Here is a 16,781-nt window from a genome sequence, read left to right on the forward strand (position 1 = left end):
TGGAATGCTGTATGTGTCGGCCTGCCCTGAGTCAGGGACTGGACTTGACAGGCTAGAGACAGTGACTCTGAGTCTCAGACACACTCACAGCCTGGGGATTTAATCTTCGCTCTCCTCCCATAAATACAGGGCAGGATGTAATACCAGCCCCAGTCTGATCGCGGTGGGGCTCCGGATCTCTGTCCGCAGCCATGTCAACAGCCTTTTGAGTTGACTTGGAATCTGAGGTCAGTCATTCAACTCTGTTCTTCCTTCTGGACTTGGAGAGGGCTGGGGATGATGGGGAGATGAGTCACTGCAGGGTGGAGGCAGCCCCCACTTCCTTTCCAGCCCCCTCAACCAATGATCCAAGTTCAAGGAGCTCGTCTCTGCTGTTCAGACCATTGAGCTGGTGCCTTGAAGCCTCCGGAACAGCTGTGGGAGCCAAGAATCATTACTTCAGACAAAGAGTGAGCAGCACACTCCATATCTAGGTTATTGTGGAGCGGGCCTTGAGAGCTGGGCCTTGAGTACAGATCGGGAGAGGGGGCCACGGGGATGAGCCAGCTGGCTTTAGGGCCTCCCTAAGCTTCTCAGCTCCTATTCTGTCAGAAAATATGCTTTAGAGAAAGGGAGGGGCAGGGGCTGGGGACCACCGCCCCCTGCGTGCCTCCAGGAGAGGACAGGATCGGCCACCAGCTTCTGTTGTCACTGGCTGTCACACATCCTCTCCATGCCTGGGGCCCAGACTCAGCCAGCTCCCCAGAAATCTCTGGCACTTTCTGGCTGGGTCACCTAGACTCTCTGAATCTGTTTCTTTGGCTCTAATAAGGAGCTATGAATAGCCACTTGCCTCAATACCTACGCCTTAGGCACAATGCTCCCGGGTGCCCCCTCCTCATCTGCTCTTGTCAAATGGAGAAGGTGTGGGGATGGGGAGAGGAGTTGAGGAGAAAGGGGCTTGAGGGGAGACGGGAAGGCTCCATTGCACTGGGGCAGCAGTCTCACCAGGGCCCCTCACCCCAAGGCATCATCACCAAGCCACATGCATAATCTACTTACCGCACTCAGGAAGGGGATGTCAGAGGCATTGCCCAGGAAGCCAAAGACGACAGGAAAAAAGCCCCTAGGAGCAGAGGTGGGGGGAGGGGTCAGCGATGGCCTGGGGCAAGATCCACCCAAAGGCTCCAGCTTTGGTTCCCCAGAAAGCGGGCCCTTGGGCACTGGGGGCAGGCTTGGTTCTGCACCCCCTGGGTTTGGGGAGGCAACCATGCAAAGTGGTTAAGAATAAAGGGGCTGCGGGGCGCCCGGGTGGCTCAGTCGGTTAAGCATCCGACTTTGGCTCAGGTCATGATCTCACGGTCCGTGGGTTCGAGCCCCGCGTCGGGCTCTGTGCTGACAGCTCAGAGCCTGGAGCCTGCTTCAGATTCTGTGTCTCCCTCTCTCTCTGACCCTCCCCTGTTCATGCTCTGTCTCTCTCTGTCTCAAAAATAAATAAAACACTAAAAAAAAAAATTAAAAAAAAAAAGAATAAAGGGGCTGGGGTCAGGCTCCTTGGGTTCAAATCTGGGCTCTGCCACTTGCTTGTGCTGTATAAACTTGGGGCAAAATTCCTCAACTTCTCTGAATCTCAGTTCCCAGCTGTAAATGAGGTTAATAATAGTATCTACACCATAGGGCCTTCCGCAAAGAAACGTTCAAGAAGTGTTTATTTGGGGGCACCTGGGCGGCTCGGTTGTTTAAGCATCCGGTGTGGGTCGCGATCTCACGGTCGGTGAGTTTGAGCCCCATGTTGGGCTCTGCGCTGAGAAAGCGCGAAGCCTGCTTGGGATTCTCTCCCTCCCATTAGACAAATTTTTTAAGAAAAGAAGCGTTTGTATCATTGTTACTGTCTTCTCCTCCCTGGACTGGGTGGGTGCTGCCTGCTTCAGATTTCCTGGGCCCCCGCATGGGTAGCTGCTGGCGGCCGTGCTCATGGGTGTTTTCCCTGGTGCCTCGGCGTGGTGCCCACGCGTGGAGCCACCCTTTGCCCTTGGCTTCCCCACTCTTGTCAAACACACCGTGGCAAGGTCTGGCTTTGAACATGTGCACCATCGTTCAAAGGGCTTGGAAACACTGAGGTTGGCGTGGAGGAGAGCCCTGTGTGTGTGGAGAGGCGAGGGGGTTAGACAATTGAATGCTGGCTGAGCTATTTCCTCTCCCGGGGCCTCATTTCCCCGAGGCTCACCGACATCTCTGACGTCCCTTAGAGCTCTGATTTTGGTTTTCTCGCCCCCCCCCCCACCCAATGCTGTTGCAAGGGGTCTTTGTCAAGGTTTACATTTGGTTCGAGCTACTGAATCTGCAGTGGCCCCACTCACCCTTCTAATCCCTCAATAAATGGTCACTGTCGTCAGAATTTTTCTTCTCGACTAGGTTGCGAGGTCCTCGGGAAGTTTCTCCCTGTTGAGCGCCACATCCCCCCACCTAGCTCTGTATTTGGCACGCAGTAGGTACTTTTTGTGTTTTTGACTGTTTGAATAAGTGGCTGTTTGAATAGTGACATGTCTGGATGTTAAACAAGTGGGTGGCAGAGTGCGTGTGAGAAAATTTAGTTTCTCGAAGCTACATTATATGATGTCTAGGAGGTCTGGGCCATTCAGGCTAATCAAAGTGTTTTCAAGGCTGCACTGGGCAAACGGAGGGCTTTATGAGAAGTCGGGGTCCTGGCCCCGGCTCCTTCCGGTGAGTGCATAAGCCATGCTTCTTCCAGCCCGTCTTCTCCATCCCACCACTGTCCTCCGTGTCCCAGAGACAATAGGCATCCTCCCTCTCTAGCCCCACCTTCCCGACATCCTTTCCTTTCTTCTCCTTAAGCAGCCCCCAGTCTCCTCTTAAAGCTTGCCTGTCCCCACGGCCTGTCTCAGGACAGGCCCTCCCTGCCCTGGACACCTCCCTGGCCTTGGCAGTGGCCACACATCTTCGCTGACTTCCACCCCACCTTTCAGCAGGCCAGGCTGACACTGGACAGGCCGAAGGACATGAGGCCAGCAGCCAGGGATGCCTGGATCAAGTCCAGATCCTCTGCATACTTTGTGTGAGACCTCCAGTGGGGGGGGGGAGGGGGGGCAGCCTCTCAGATCTGGTTTCCTCATCTGCAGAGAGCAATCCTGCAGTGGGTTGTAAAGACGATAAAGTGAGGTGACGACTGTGAACGTGCTAGGGGCATATGAGGGGCCAGGCAAATGCTAGTTCACTGCCCCTCCTCCCTGCTGGATTCTTCAAGTTGAAGGCAGGCCCTGTGTCTCCTCCTTAAGGGCAGGCCTAGGGCCGGGCACACAGCAGGTGCTCAATGTTTGCAGGTGGATGGGCCAATCCCTCCAATTTGTCCTTCGTCCTACTGTCGGAGGGACCTTCCAAGTGTCTGCCTGATGCCCATCTGCTTTTCAGTCCTTCTGTGGCTCCCATCCGCGGGATAGCATCCCTGTGTCTGCATACCCTGTCGGTCGTGCTGGCCAAACCTGGCGGGGTGATCTCAGCTGCTCAGAGGCCCTGGTGGGCTCATCCAGGGGAAAGAGACCCGCACTCACTTGAAGAGGCTAAGGAATCCATAGGTTTCCAGGAACATGCCCAGGAGGGGCCAGCGCAGGAGCACAATGACCACACCCCCCAGGAAGAAGCTGGTCCCTTTGAGCTTGTGCCTCTGGAAGAAGAAGGAAAAGGTCTTCCTCAGGCCGATGATGAGCAAGAGGCCAGTCAGGAATAGCAGCTGCGGGGGAGGGAGGGAGAGAAGCATGAGAACCAACACACCAACACCCCCCGCCCCCCACCAACGGGGAGTCAGGGGCCAGGCCTGGGGCAGGACTTGCTGCCTCTTCAGGAAGAGTTCTGTTAGGAGCAGAACCGCCCCGAGACAGGAGGATGGACAAGGAGGACTTTGAAGGTCTCCATCCGTTCACCCAATTCAACCCAACTTCTTGGCTCCCAATCACTTTTTCATATATGACTTTATTTCTTGTCACACCAACACTTCCCGGGGAAGACGGCATAGACAGAGTCTCTCCATTTTATGGAGGTGAACACTGAGGCAGCCATACCTAGCCATAGCCAGCCATCAGGGCTCCACTGTCTGGCCCCGTCACTATCTTCAGCTTGGCTCCTAATGGTCCCTTAGGAGTGCCCCGGTGTCCATCAGATTTAACTCTCTGGCTTTCTTCCAGCATGTTCCATGCCTTTCTTCCCCTTCCTCATACTTTTTCTCTTGCTGTTCCTTCTGCCTCCACACCCATTGCCTTTCCAAATTCCTTTTCGTCCCTCTCCAGCTGGATATGCTTTCTTCCTCCAGACATCTTGTTCTAGATTAAGTGTTCTTATCTTATTGCGACTTTATGGCTGCCCCTGCCTCCCTTCCCAGTCACGGACGTTCACGTTATGTCCCTATCCCTAGACAGGGACGTTCCACTGGCAGGGACAGCAGCCCATTCATCTTGGTACCTGCAGGGCCTCACCCAGAGCTTTGGCATGAGAATCCACGTCCTCGGATTCTCCGCGCCCAGCAGGCCTCGCTGCCCACCCCCGGCCACCCTCACCGGCCCAGGCTTGCTGGTGCAGACCCCTGGATGGGCACAATCTGAATGAACTTGGGGCCCATCTTCCTGGCAATTGAGACCTCAGGTAGGTTGGTGGCGGAGGGTACACAGGCTTGGGGACTCACGTTTCCGAAGGCCAGGAGCACCGAATCAAAGTACAGGAGTATTCCAAAGAGGATGAAGAAGATTCCGAAGCCGGTGGTGCCCACACCAATTTCTGCAATGGGCAAGGAGGATGGGGTGGGATGGGCTCTGGGGAGCAGGTTGGGATGCTGGAAGTTTCCCCCACTGCTACTGGACAGTTGCCCTCTGGACGGTGGGGGATGGGGCGGCTCCATTTCCACCCAGGAATCTCAGCTTCCGTGCTCACGGGGAATGATGGGACGGGAAGGGAAAGGAAGGGCAGGCACGGATTTATGTTTCGCCCCTGCACGCCCCTGATCCGTTCCGGGCGCTGTGGCATTCTGTCCTCACCATGGGTCTGTGAGGCGGCTAGTGCTACCCTCGCTGCCTTTTGTATTTTCAGCTTCCCCTTGTTTACAAATGCTACATTGTCTACACGATGGTCAGGGTTGGGTCCCTCCGGTCCTGTCCTCCTGCAGCCGGTTGCTGCTGATGCCCAACTCACACCCAGGCAGAAGCGCACCACTGACCACTCACCACCACCAGCCCCGAAAAGCTTAGAACCGCCCGGCTGTCCTGCTCGATCTCTCAAGAGGCCTGCCCTCCTGGATTATTCTTCACACTGTGCGCTTCCTCCTCTAACTGCCCCATCCGCAGCTTTCAGGTGGCGACCTCTCATACTTAATTGGAAAAATAGAAGAATGTGCTCAGTGCTCACCTGGGAGTCTGCAACCTGGCCAACACCTGCTGCCCCACTCTGCACCCTCCCTCCTGCCACAGCACCTTGGGTGGCCCACCACACGCCCCTCAGCTTCCTCTAGCGTCAGTCCCGAGACTGGGCAGTTCTGTGCCAGGTTCTGGACCCACGCCGCCAGCACCCCACCCCGGTTTGTAGTGTGTCTTTTTGCTTCGTGTCCCAGGGCAACCTTTGAAGCTGCAGGCGTTTGCTGAGGGCCAGTGAGCACAGCACAGAAGGGCAGGATATTAAGGAGCCCCTTGTTTGGTCAAGGGGCTACATCTCTGACATTTTGATGGATCTTCCAGATCGCTCCCCTCAGGAGGAGTTGTCACAAGAGCAGGATATGAAGTTCCCCTTTTCCCGAAACCCTCTGCAGCCCACAGAATTGTTCATTTTACTTATCTCTGCCACTCTGAGAGTCCACCAGTGACCATTCACTGCGCGGCTTCATTTCTAAATGGAATTAAACTGTCATTTTCAATGGTGATGAAATACACATACAATTCAGCAACTTCGCCATTTCTACGCACACGCCCAGGGGCGTGAAGTACCTTCACAGTGTTCTGCGATCGTCACCGCCAGCCACCTCCCGGGCTTTCCATCTGTCACAACTGAAACTCTGTCCCCATTGAACAGTAACTCCCCGTTCTCCAGTCCCTCTCAGCCCCCGGCAACCTCCACTCTATTTTCTGGTTCTGGGAGTCTAACTAGGTGGCCTATATGGGAAGTCATACAGGGTTTTCACGTGACTGGCTTATTTCACTTGGCATAATGGCCTCAAGGTTCATTCAGGCTGCAGCCCTCGTCGAATGTCCCTCTTGTTTAAGGCTGAGTGATAGTTCATTGTATGGATGTAACACAGGTTGTTTATCTACTCATCTGTGGGTGGAACTTGGGTGGTTTCCACCTTTTGGCTACTGGGAATAATGGTGGTGTGACCATGGGTGAACAAAGATCTCTTCGAGACTCTGCCTCCATTTCTTCTGGAGTATATACCCAGCAGTGGGTTTATAGATGATGCTAGATGATAGGGTAGTTCTGTTTGTAAGGTTTTGAGGGAGCGCCACACTGTTTTCCACAGCAGCTGCATTTGACATTCCCAGTACGAGGGTCCAAGGGTTCCAATTTCTATGCATCCTCACCAACGCTTGTTATTTTCGGTTTTGTTTTGTTTTGTTTTGTTTTGTTTGTCTTCTTTTTGATAACATCCATCTTAATGAGTGGGAGGTGGTATCTCGTTGTGGTTCGGTTGGCATTTCCCTGATGATCGGTGATCGTGAACATCTTTTCTTTTTTAAACGAATTAATTTTTGAGAGGCAGAGAGAGAGAGAGAGAAAGAGAGAGAGAGAATGATCAGGAGCGGGGTAGAGTGAGAGGGAGAGAGAATCCCAAGCAGGTTCTGTGCTGTCAGCACAGAGCCTGGCACGGGGCTCAAACTCACCAACCGTGAGATCATGACCTGAGCTGGAATCAAGAGTCAGACGCCTAACCGACCGAGCTGCCCAGGCGCCCCTTGAACATCTTTTCATGTGCTTGTTGGCCGTTTGTAGATCTTCTTTAGAGAAATGTCCATTCAAGTCCTTTGCCCATTTTAACAGGTTGGAGTTGTTGTTGTTGTTGAGTTGTAGGAGTTCTTTATATATGCTGGATATTAACCCCTCATCAGACATATGGTTTGCAGATATTTCTCCCATAGGAGAAATCACTCTGTTGATTGTGTCCTTTGATGCAGGGAAGTTTTCAATCTTGATACACTCCAATTTAACTACTTTTTCCTTCGTTGCCTATATTTTTGTTATTATATCCAAGAAATCATTGTCAATTTCAGTGTCGTGAAGCATTTCTCCTAAGTTTTCTTTAAGAGCTTTATAGTTTTAGCCCTTACTTTGAGTTAAGATAAACTTTGAGTTAATTCTTGCAGATGGTATAAAGTACAGGTTCAACTTCATTCTTTTGCACATGGATGTCCAGTTTGCCCAACGTCGTTTGTTGAAAAGACTGTCATTTCCTCACTGAATGGTCTTGTCACCCTTGCTGAAAATCACTTGACCTCTGTATCTGGGTTTACTTCTGGGCTCTCTGTTCTATCCCTTTGGTTTATGTGTCCATTTCTATGCTAGTCCCACACTGTTCTGATCACTGTAGTTTTCTTAAAAGTTTTGAAACCAGGAAGTGTGAGACCTCCAATTCTGTTCTTTTTTAAGATTGCTTTCGCTCTTTGAGATCCCTGAAGGTTCCATATGCATTTTAGGATGGACTTTTCTGTTTCCACAAGAAACGCCATTGGGATTTTGATAGAGATCACACTGAATCTGTAGATTGCTTTGGGGAGCATTGACATCTTAACAATATTAAATCCTCCAACCCATAAACAGAAGATGTCTATTTATTTGTGTCTTAAAACTTCCATCAGCAACACTCAGTATTTTTCAGTAAGACTTTTGCCTCCTTGGTTAAGTTTGTTCCTAAGTATTTATTCTTTTTTAAAAAAATTCTTAAGCATTTATTTATTTTTGAAGGAGGGACAGAGGGAGGGCAGGAGGGAGAGGGGGAGAGAGAGGGAGAGAGAGAGAGAGAGAGAGAGAGAGAGAGAGAGAGAATGTGAGCAGGGAAGGGGCAGAGAGAGAGGGAGACACAGAATCTGAACCAGGCTCCAGGCTCTGAGCCATAAGCACAGAGCCCAACAAGGGTCTTGAACCCATGAACCACGTGATCATGACCTGCTGAAGTTGGATGCTTAACCGACTGAGCCACCTAGGCGCCCTGTAATTTTCTTCTATTTGATGGTATTATAAATGGAACCACGTTGCTTCCTTTGAAAAAATTACTGGTGATGTGACACTTCGAGTTTACGCTGTAGTTCTGCGACATACTTTATCTATTTCATATATTTAGAACGCCTTCTTTTCTTTTTATTGTAAATTATGTGGTAGATGGGGATATGGCAAGACTTTCTCAACGACAACATGTGTAACTTTATTTAAAATGGCTTCATTTTTAGGAGCACCTGCCTGGCTCAGGTGGAAGGGCATAGAACTCTTGATCCTGGGGTCATGAGTTTGAGCCCCAAGTTGGGTGTAGAGGTTACTGAAAAAATAAACTTTAAAAAATGGCTTAATTTTTTAGAAATTGAAGGTGGCTTAATTTTTTAAAAGTGTATTTACTTTGAGAGAGAGAGGGCATGCACATGTGCAAGTGGGGGAGGGGAGAGAAAGAGAGAGAGAGAGAGAGAGAGAGAGAGAGAGAGAATATTCCAAGCAGGCTCTGTGCTGTCAGCACAGAACCTGATGTGGGGCTCGAACCCACAGACCATGAAATCATGACTTGAGCCGAAATCAAGAGCTGGATGCTTAACTGGCTGAGCCACCCAGATGTCCCTTAATTTTTTTTTTAAAGAAACATAAAGGTAATTTTTAAAGGGAAAAATTTTACTGGACTTGCTAACTAACATCTTAGAATGGGACCCTATAATACCTATGAAATTTGTATTACTGCCATACTTTTAGAGATAGTTATAAAATGTTGTTAAAAGTCTGTTATAAAATGTTGTTAAGAGTCTGGTTGTTTCGAGGCAGAACTGTAAAAACAAAACAAAAACAAAGTCTTTGAGACTAGACTTATTGGCTATGTTCTGTTTACAAGGGAAAGAAAATCAAACAACGCTATCATCATCAGGTCATTTTTCATCATCTGTTACCATAGTGAACTTAAGAGGAGTAGGGTCAGGTTCAGTATAGAAATAAGGCCAAAAGACTTCTTTAAAAGAATCACTAAACATAGAGATAAGAGGAGGGATGTCTGGCTGGCTCCGTGAGTAGAGCATGTGACTCTTGATCTCGGGGTTGTGAGTTTGAGCCCCACGTTGGGGGCAGAGATTACTTTAAAATACAAACGAGACCAAGACCTCATTTAACTCACGGTACAGAAAAAAATGCCAGTCTCACTGGGTCTCCCATTTGGCAGAGCTGGATTTTGTGAGGACCCAAGGCGACACCCTCTCTCTCGACACATCCAGCTGCCCAGAATGCATCTCCTACTAGTGGCCGATTCCTTCCGTTTCTGACAAACCTCGGTGACGTATAGGCACTTGTCTCCTACCATTAAAATGTCATTGATTCCAATTCTGATGATACACCCTTCCCTTCCATCTCCTTTAGTAGATGTTTTTGTATAGAAATGGTGTGAATATCTTATTGGGTTTTCATTTTGTTGTGTTAAAACATCCGTATGTCCATCCTGCAAACACTTAAGAAGACCCTCTCACTCACTTTGCAGACACAGCATAAGTTTCTTGAATTCACGCTATGTTCTCCCCGCTCCTGCAACAATGATTTACTGGCCTGGAGAGTTATCACTTTTCCAACTTGTTCCATGTCTTTCCTCAAGAGCTGGTGCAGTTCCAGAATTTTCCTGCACTGGGGGCAGCCTTCCTTAAGGGCCATGCTTGCTGCTTCCGGGGCCCAGGGGGAAACTGCACTGTGGACACAAAACCTCACTGAAAAGGGTCAGAAACTCTGTTTCTCATACATAAACCTCAGACCTTTCTTTGCCTCTCGCTCCCAGGAGCTTAGCGATTTCAGTTGCTACCAACCGGGGGCTGCTCTTGAAGTTCTCCTCGGGGCAGCAAGCGAGGTGGCCGAGGGGGCGGGAGATGGGGCATGTCACCAGGAGTGACAGAAGTACCTGCAGCCAACGTCCCCATGAGCCACACAGATGGGGCAGCGCTCCCCCTGCTGGAGACCCGCCAGAGTTGATGTTTCTTCAATCATTTGATTTAGGTGGTGTCCCCCTAAATCAAGCGGGACCCCCCACCCCCACCCATTACAAAGTTACTCTCCAGCCCCCCACCCCGACCCTGCCAGGATGCCCTCCTCACCCTGCCCTGGTGGCACCCTCTCCCTCCCAGCTGACAGCTTTAAGACTAAATCAGGACTAGGAATAGGAAGGAGGGAAAGAAGAGAAAGAGCCTTTCTTCACTTTCAAAATTAACCAACAGCGATTCCTAGTGAAAACTGGTAACACTCATGACCACCCTGGGCCAGGCACAGTCTAAGCACTTCACCCATATTCACTCATTCACTCACATATATTCACACGCATTCACTCATTCATTTTCATCGCTGCCTATGAAGTGGGTTATGTAGGAAACCCTACTGCGCTGTTGGCCCCACGTCACAAACAGAATAGAAACGCGGAGAGGTTGAGTCACTTGCCCAGCAGGACGCAGCCAGTAGCTGGCAGAACCAACGTCTGCCCCCAGTCGTCTGGCTCTAGAAGATGTGCCTTTAACCAACCCGTCCAGTCTGCTTCTGCCCCCAGACCCCTCCACAGGAGTGGCTCTTGCTCCGGCCGTCCATGATGTCCCTGTTCCCAGATCCGACAGCCATCCATCCAGGTGGGTGTCGGCCCTCATCTGTCAGTGGTTGGCCGCTCCCTTCTCAAAACACCCTCCCTTGGCTTCCGTGACACCGTGTTCTCGCTTCTCATCCTGCTGTTCCCACCACTCCGTCCCAGTCTCCTTTGCCAGCTCCTCCTCCTCTCTCTTCCTCTGGGGGTTTCAGTTGCTCGGGGCTTCAGCCCGAGCTCACTTCTCTTTTCATTCTATTTCACATGCATTCCCACGTCTTTAAATATCACTTGTGTGCTGACAGCATCGATATTTCTCTTTCCGGCCCATGCCTCTCTTTGAGCTGCCAAACTCACACCCAGCTGCCGGCTTGGCATCCCAGCTTGGCGCTCTCCCTCCAGGGCCTCTGGAACTCCACAGGTCCAGGCGGAGCTACAGGGCTTCCTCCCTTGGTTTTCCCCAAATGAATAAAAATGTCCCTCCCCCCCTCCCGCCCCAGCCAGCAGCTTGAGGCGGAAGCCCGAGAGCCATGCCGAGACCCCCTCACTGCTCTCGCCATCCCTCCTGTTCGGCCCACAGCTAAGTTTTACTGCTTCTTCTTGCCTAAGCTATCTTGAAAGGGGTGCCTTTCCCTCCACCTTTACCGCTAAATTCCAAGCCACCGTCATCTCTTTCCTGGACTCCTACAACACTCTCCAGTTTGTCCCCTACTTCAGTCCCCCGCTTCTCGGCCCTTCCCCACACAGCACTCAGGGGCCTTAGAAAGCATACAGCCCAATCATATTAGCGCACCGCTCGGGACCCTTCGTGGCTTCCCACTGGGCTTAGGCTACAAGTGTCCCCTGAGCCACACCTTGGCTTACAGGCTCTGCATGGTGTGGTCTCCACTTGCCTGTTCATCTTCCTCCTGCCACCATCCCCTTTGCCTATCATTACCACATTACCCTTCCTCCCTTGCTCCCTCTCCCTCCTTCTTCCCTCCCTTCCTTCCTCTCTTCTTTCCTTCCTTCCTCCCTCCCTCTTTCTTCTTTTCCTCCCTCCCCCCTCCTTCTCCCCTCCCTTCCTCCCTCCCTGACCCCTCCTTCTTCCATTCGTCTCTTCTTCTTTCCCTTCCTTCTTTCCTTCCTTCCTTCCCTCCTTCCCTCCTTCCCTTTTCATCACTGTGTCTCTGAGCCTTCCTTCCTCAAGGCCTTTGTATATAGGCTTCCTCCCACATTATCTGCCTAAGGCATACACATCCTTTAAGTCGTAAGTTTCCAGAGGGCAACCTGGTCCACTCACCATTACCTGACCTAAATCTGGTTCCCTCATCTCTCTCTCTCTCTCATTGCGGACTTCCCACACTTTGGTTTAATAAAATGTTGGCTTGCCACCAGAGTCAGGGGTCAGCTCCCTTCTCTATTTTTATTCCCTAAGTCAGCAGTTCTCAACCCAAGGGATGGACGGGCAGGGGTGATTTTGTTCCCCAGGGGACATTTGGCAATGTCTGCACACATTTTTCAGGGTCACAGATGGGAGGAGGACATACCAGCAGCAAGGACAGACCCGCACGACAAAGAATTGTCCTGCCCCCAAATGTCAGCAGTGGGGAAGCTGAGAAACTGTGCCCTAGGCGACCTCATGCACTCGTGGCCTTAAATACCGTCTATATGCTGGCAACTCCCAAATGTCTCTAACTCGGCGCTCAACCTTGAACTCCAGACTCCTATACCTGACTGCCTGTTTGACAGCTTACCTGGATGTCTACTAACACAGCAAACCCGACATGTCCAAAACCCAAATCGACCCATCTAATCGCTCAGGCTGAAAATACTGGTGGGATTCTCGACTTCTTTCTCTCATGCCCACATCAAGCCCACCAGCAAATCCTTCCAGCAGTTTCCTCAAAGCTGACCAAGCCTTGACCACTTTCCACCACTTCACTGCCACCGCCCTCACGGCTTCTACCATCTCTCACCTCGGAACTGTCCCCCTGTGGCTGACCGCACATCTCCACAGTCTGTTTGCAATCCGGCACCTGGAGCGATCTTTTAAAAATGTACATAAATTGTACACTGGAGTATTACTCGGCAATCAAAAAAGAAGGAAATCGTGCCATTTGCAACCACGTGGCTGGAACTAGAGGGTATTGCGCAAAGCAAAATTAGTCAGAGGCAGACAAATATCGCACGACTTCACTCATAGGAGGAATTTAAGAGACAAAACAGATGAACATAAGGGAAGGGAAGCAAAAATCATATAAAAACAGGGAGGGGGATGAAACAGAAGAGACTCTTAAATATGGAGAACAAACGAGGGCTTGTGGGGGGGGGGGACGGGCTAAATGGGTAAGGGGCACTAAGGAATCTACTCCTGAAATCATTGTTGCACGGATGCTAACTAATTTGGATGTAAATTAAAAATATAAAATTAAGATAAATTTACACAAATTGGGGCGCCTGGGTGGCTCAGCTGGTTAAGCATCCAACTTCGGCTCAGGTCATGATCTCGCGGTTAGTGGGTTTGGGCCCTGCGTCCGTCTCTGTGCTGACAGCTCGGAGCCTGGAGCCTACTTTGGATTCTGTGTCTCCCTCTCTCTCTGCCCCTCCTCTGCTCACACTCTGTCTGTCTCTCTCTCAAAAATAAATAACATTAAAAAAAAATTTTTTAGAGGGCGCCTGGGTGGCTCAGTCGGTTGAACGACTTCAGCTCAGGTCATGATCTCACGGTTCGTGGGTTCGAGCCCCACGTCAGGCTCTATGCTGAACGCTTGTTCAGAGCCTGGAGCCTGCTTCGGATTCTGTGTCTCCTCTCTCTGCCCCTCCCCCACTCACACTCTGTCTCACTGTCTCTCAAAAATAAATAACTGTAAAAGAATCTTTTTAAAATAATAAAAATGTCCATAAATTGGGGTACCTGGGTAGCTCAGTCGGTTGAGCGACCGACTTCAGCTCAGGTCATGATCTCAAGGTTCGTGAGTTTGAGCCCTGCATAGGGCTGGGCTCTGTGCTGACAACTCAGAGCCTAGAGCCTGCTTCAGATTCTGTGTCTCCCTCTCCCTCTGCCCCTTCCCAGCTGGCACTCTCTCTCAAAAATAAATAAATCTTTAAAAAAAAGCTTAAAAAAATAAAAATGTACCTATATCATATCACTCACTCCTTTGTACAAAACCCTCCAGTCATTTCCCATCTTGTGGAGATAAAACCAAAGTTCTTACACAGCCTCATTGTTCGGTGACCTCCCAGACCTAAACTCCTCCCACCCTCCCCTTTACTCACTTTGCTGCAGCCACACCACACGCTAAGTATGCTAATGCCTCAGGGCCTTTGCACGGGCTATTCCCGCTCCTGGAAAAATTTCCCCTCCAGATCATTGCATAGCTTTGCTTCCTTGCTTCTCTGTATAAAAGGAAGCCTTCCCTAACCACGCTATACAACGCAGTAACCCCTCCTAACTCACTCTCCCTAGCCTCCCTACTCTATTTTATTTTTGTCCAGAGGACCCATCACCATCTGACATACTACATACTTATTTCTTGATCTGTTAATTCCCTGTTTCCCCACCCTAGTTTGTAAGCAGGAAAAGGTCTGTTCCATTTCAGTATACTATTGTATACTCTATGCCCAACACAATGCTTGGCACAGAGTGGGGACAAATTTGTTCAGTGAATGAATATTATCTCCAGTTCACAGATGAGATCCTGGGCTCAGAGGCTTTAAATCACAGTTCTCCCTGCCCCTCCCACACCTGTGGACTATCTCCCTTCCCTCTCCCTGCAAAGGAAGAGAAGGATATTTAGGAGTGGGGCACCTGGGTGGCTCAGTCGGTTAAGCTTGGGATTTCAGCTCAGGTCATGATCTTGTGATTTGTGAGTTCAAGCCTGGCGTGGGGCTGTCAGCACAGAGTCCGTTTTGGATCCTCTGTTCCCCTCTCTCCCTGCCCCTCCTCCACTCATTCTCTCTCTCTGTCTCGAAATAAATAAACTTAAAAAAAAAACAACCATATTTAGGAGTGATGGTATGGTAATTTGGGGACAGGCGTGGAGTTTAGTTTTTGGTAAGAAGAAACCCAAGGTGGAGTGCCTGGCTGGCTCAGTCTGTGGAGCGGGCGACTCTTGATCTCGGGGTCATGAGTTCGAGCCCCACGTTTGGTAGAGTTGACTTCAAAAAATAAAAGAGAAACATGAAATTTAGAAGAAGAAGAAGCGTGCCAAGACCACAGGAGACGCTGAGAGTTTGTGCGGAAAATGTCTGAATGGGCAGAGGCCTCCTGAGTCCCCCTTGGCGGCATCCCGGGTCTAAGAACCATGATGGGAAAGGGAACAGCACGGTGGGGGGTGAACTTGCCGCCCCCCCGCCCCCCAAGGCACCAACCTCTGGCTACGCGGGGGTCCTGAGCAACCCTCCCCCCACGGGGAGGCAGAGGAGCCACACCCGGTCCTGGCCCCGCTGCCCGGAGGATGCCAGCACAGCACCTGCCGGCCACCGGCTCCAGAGGTCGCCTTCCCTGCTGCCCAGAGAGAGATCCTGGCTGGGAGGGGCGGCGTCTCCCTCCGCCCCAGGCTGGATCCTCCCTTCCAGCCCAGCCCCCTCCACGGCACCGGCCCCCCCACTCACTCTGCCATTCGGTGATGGAGATCATGCCGCAGGCTGCCTGGGGGGCCTTCCGGGTCGAAGCTGCCTAGGGGAGAGGAGCAGGGAGGATCGCGCTAGTGCGTGCTCCAGGCAAGCTGACCCTTGGGAAATTGTGAAACGGGCCTCTGGTAAATCATTAACTCCCTCCGCTCTCCAAACCCCACCTCTCCCCCCCTCCCCACCCAAACGGCTGCTTAAAGTCGCAGGCTCCCTTCTCCTGGATCTTCCCAGAGGACACCAGCCCCGGGCACACGCTCCGCCCACCTGGCGAAGGCAACGCCCACCTGACCCAGCCAAAGCCCCCCACTCCCGCGCCCTGAGGCTGAGTGTAACTGCTTCCAAGTCCTCCGCAGAACTCAGACTGTAGAGTGGACTGGGATCTCGGGCTCCCCGGGTTCCTTGCCTGGCCTGGTGGGGGTGTGGCAAGAGTTGGAATCCGCGTTTCTCCTCGGAAAAGTATTCAATTCATCGTGCCTGTGAAGTCCGCTTGCTTGGCGCTAGTACCCATGCTAGACGCTAGGGGGCGGCAAGCCACTGGGTAAAACCTGTTGCCGGCAGTCTCTGGGAGAGCCGGGTTGGGTTACACCAAGGGCAAAAGCGCCCCAGAGGAGTTAGACACAAAAGGCTTCGACCTCCTTTTCCCCAGCGGTGTCCAGCGGCGGACAATGAGGTTGAGCCAGGGAGGATGAAAGATGAATTTGGGCTTGGGATAGGGCTGGACGATTTCAGAAGCCTAGTTCTGAAAGTCCACCCACCAGCTGTGTAGACATGGGTCATCCTTCCCTCCGTCTGTGGGCCTGTAAAAAGAGGGGCAGATAGTTCTTAACATCCTTTCTGCCACCGTAGAGCCGTGGCTCTCAACCCATGAGCCAGCATCCCCTTTGTAATGTCCCCTCTATCCTGAAATGAAGTTCATAGATGATATGAGCAATCTACACACATCATTTTTAAAAACACAAAACTATATGAAGAAGGGAAAAATCATAATAAAGCACGATGTCTCTCAATATATTAATGTTCAGGCAAGATTTAATGAAGCCATAAGTGAAACAGGCAGATTGCTTGCACCTACTTATAATAAATACACTTAAATTTAAGAGAAATGGAAGACCAGACAGTCATTATATACAAAACAAAATAAAAACAAAAACACCCTCCCCACCCACAAGAAAATGAGAGAGTAGTAGGAAATGAACAAAAGAATAAAACCCATTAGGTAAATTACAACAAACGGAGTGTACTTACATATAAAAAGAGAAAGAGCCTTAATTGAAAGAGGGATAACATAGCAAGGCAGAGTGGAGACAATGAGGAGGCACGATGTGAATGCAAATGAACTGGGTCTTCTGTGTGTATTGTTAAAATAGCTCCCGGTGCTCTGGCGGGAAAGGAGTAAGCGCGGGCATGTCAC

General features: G+C 50.8%; 1 protein-coding gene across 12 annotated transcripts; it reads right to left on the reverse strand.

Annotated features, from left to right (window-relative positions):
• Positions 1 to 79: 79 nt before the first annotated feature.
• Positions 80 to 15,539, reverse strand: GOLT1A (golgi transport 1A). Of its 12 annotated transcripts, XM_047841521.1 has the most exons (7): positions 15,353 to 15,539; positions 12,715 to 12,875; positions 4,673 to 4,764; positions 3,549 to 3,661; positions 2,040 to 2,118; positions 1,042 to 1,105; positions 80 to 414 (listed from the first exon to the last, which is right to left on the reverse strand). In XM_047841521.1, exons 2-7 carry the CDS (start codon positions 12,799 to 12,801, stop codon positions 376 to 378), a joined length of 474 nt encoding a protein of 157 aa, XP_047697477.1. In that variant the 5' UTR covers positions 12,802 to 12,875; positions 15,353 to 15,539; the 3' UTR covers positions 80 to 375. The 12 variants fall into 12 exon arrangements, with proteins under 12 accessions (XP_047697477.1, XP_047697476.1, XP_047697478.1 ...); XM_047841520.1 differs by lacking the exons at positions 12,715 to 12,875; positions 15,353 to 15,539 and adding an exon at positions 10,705 to 11,656; XM_047841516.1 differs by lacking the exons at positions 12,715 to 12,875; positions 15,353 to 15,539 and having other exon boundaries at positions 368 to 414; positions 3,549 to 3,727; positions 4,673 to 6,703.
• Positions 15,540 to 16,781: the final 1,242 nt, after the last annotated feature.

Source organism: Prionailurus viverrinus, chromosome F1, assembly GCF_022837055.1.
Source record: "Prionailurus viverrinus isolate Anna chromosome F1, UM_Priviv_1.0, whole genome shotgun sequence".
In the NCBI taxonomy this organism is placed as follows: domain Eukaryota; kingdom Metazoa; phylum Chordata; class Mammalia; order Carnivora; family Felidae; genus Prionailurus; species Prionailurus viverrinus.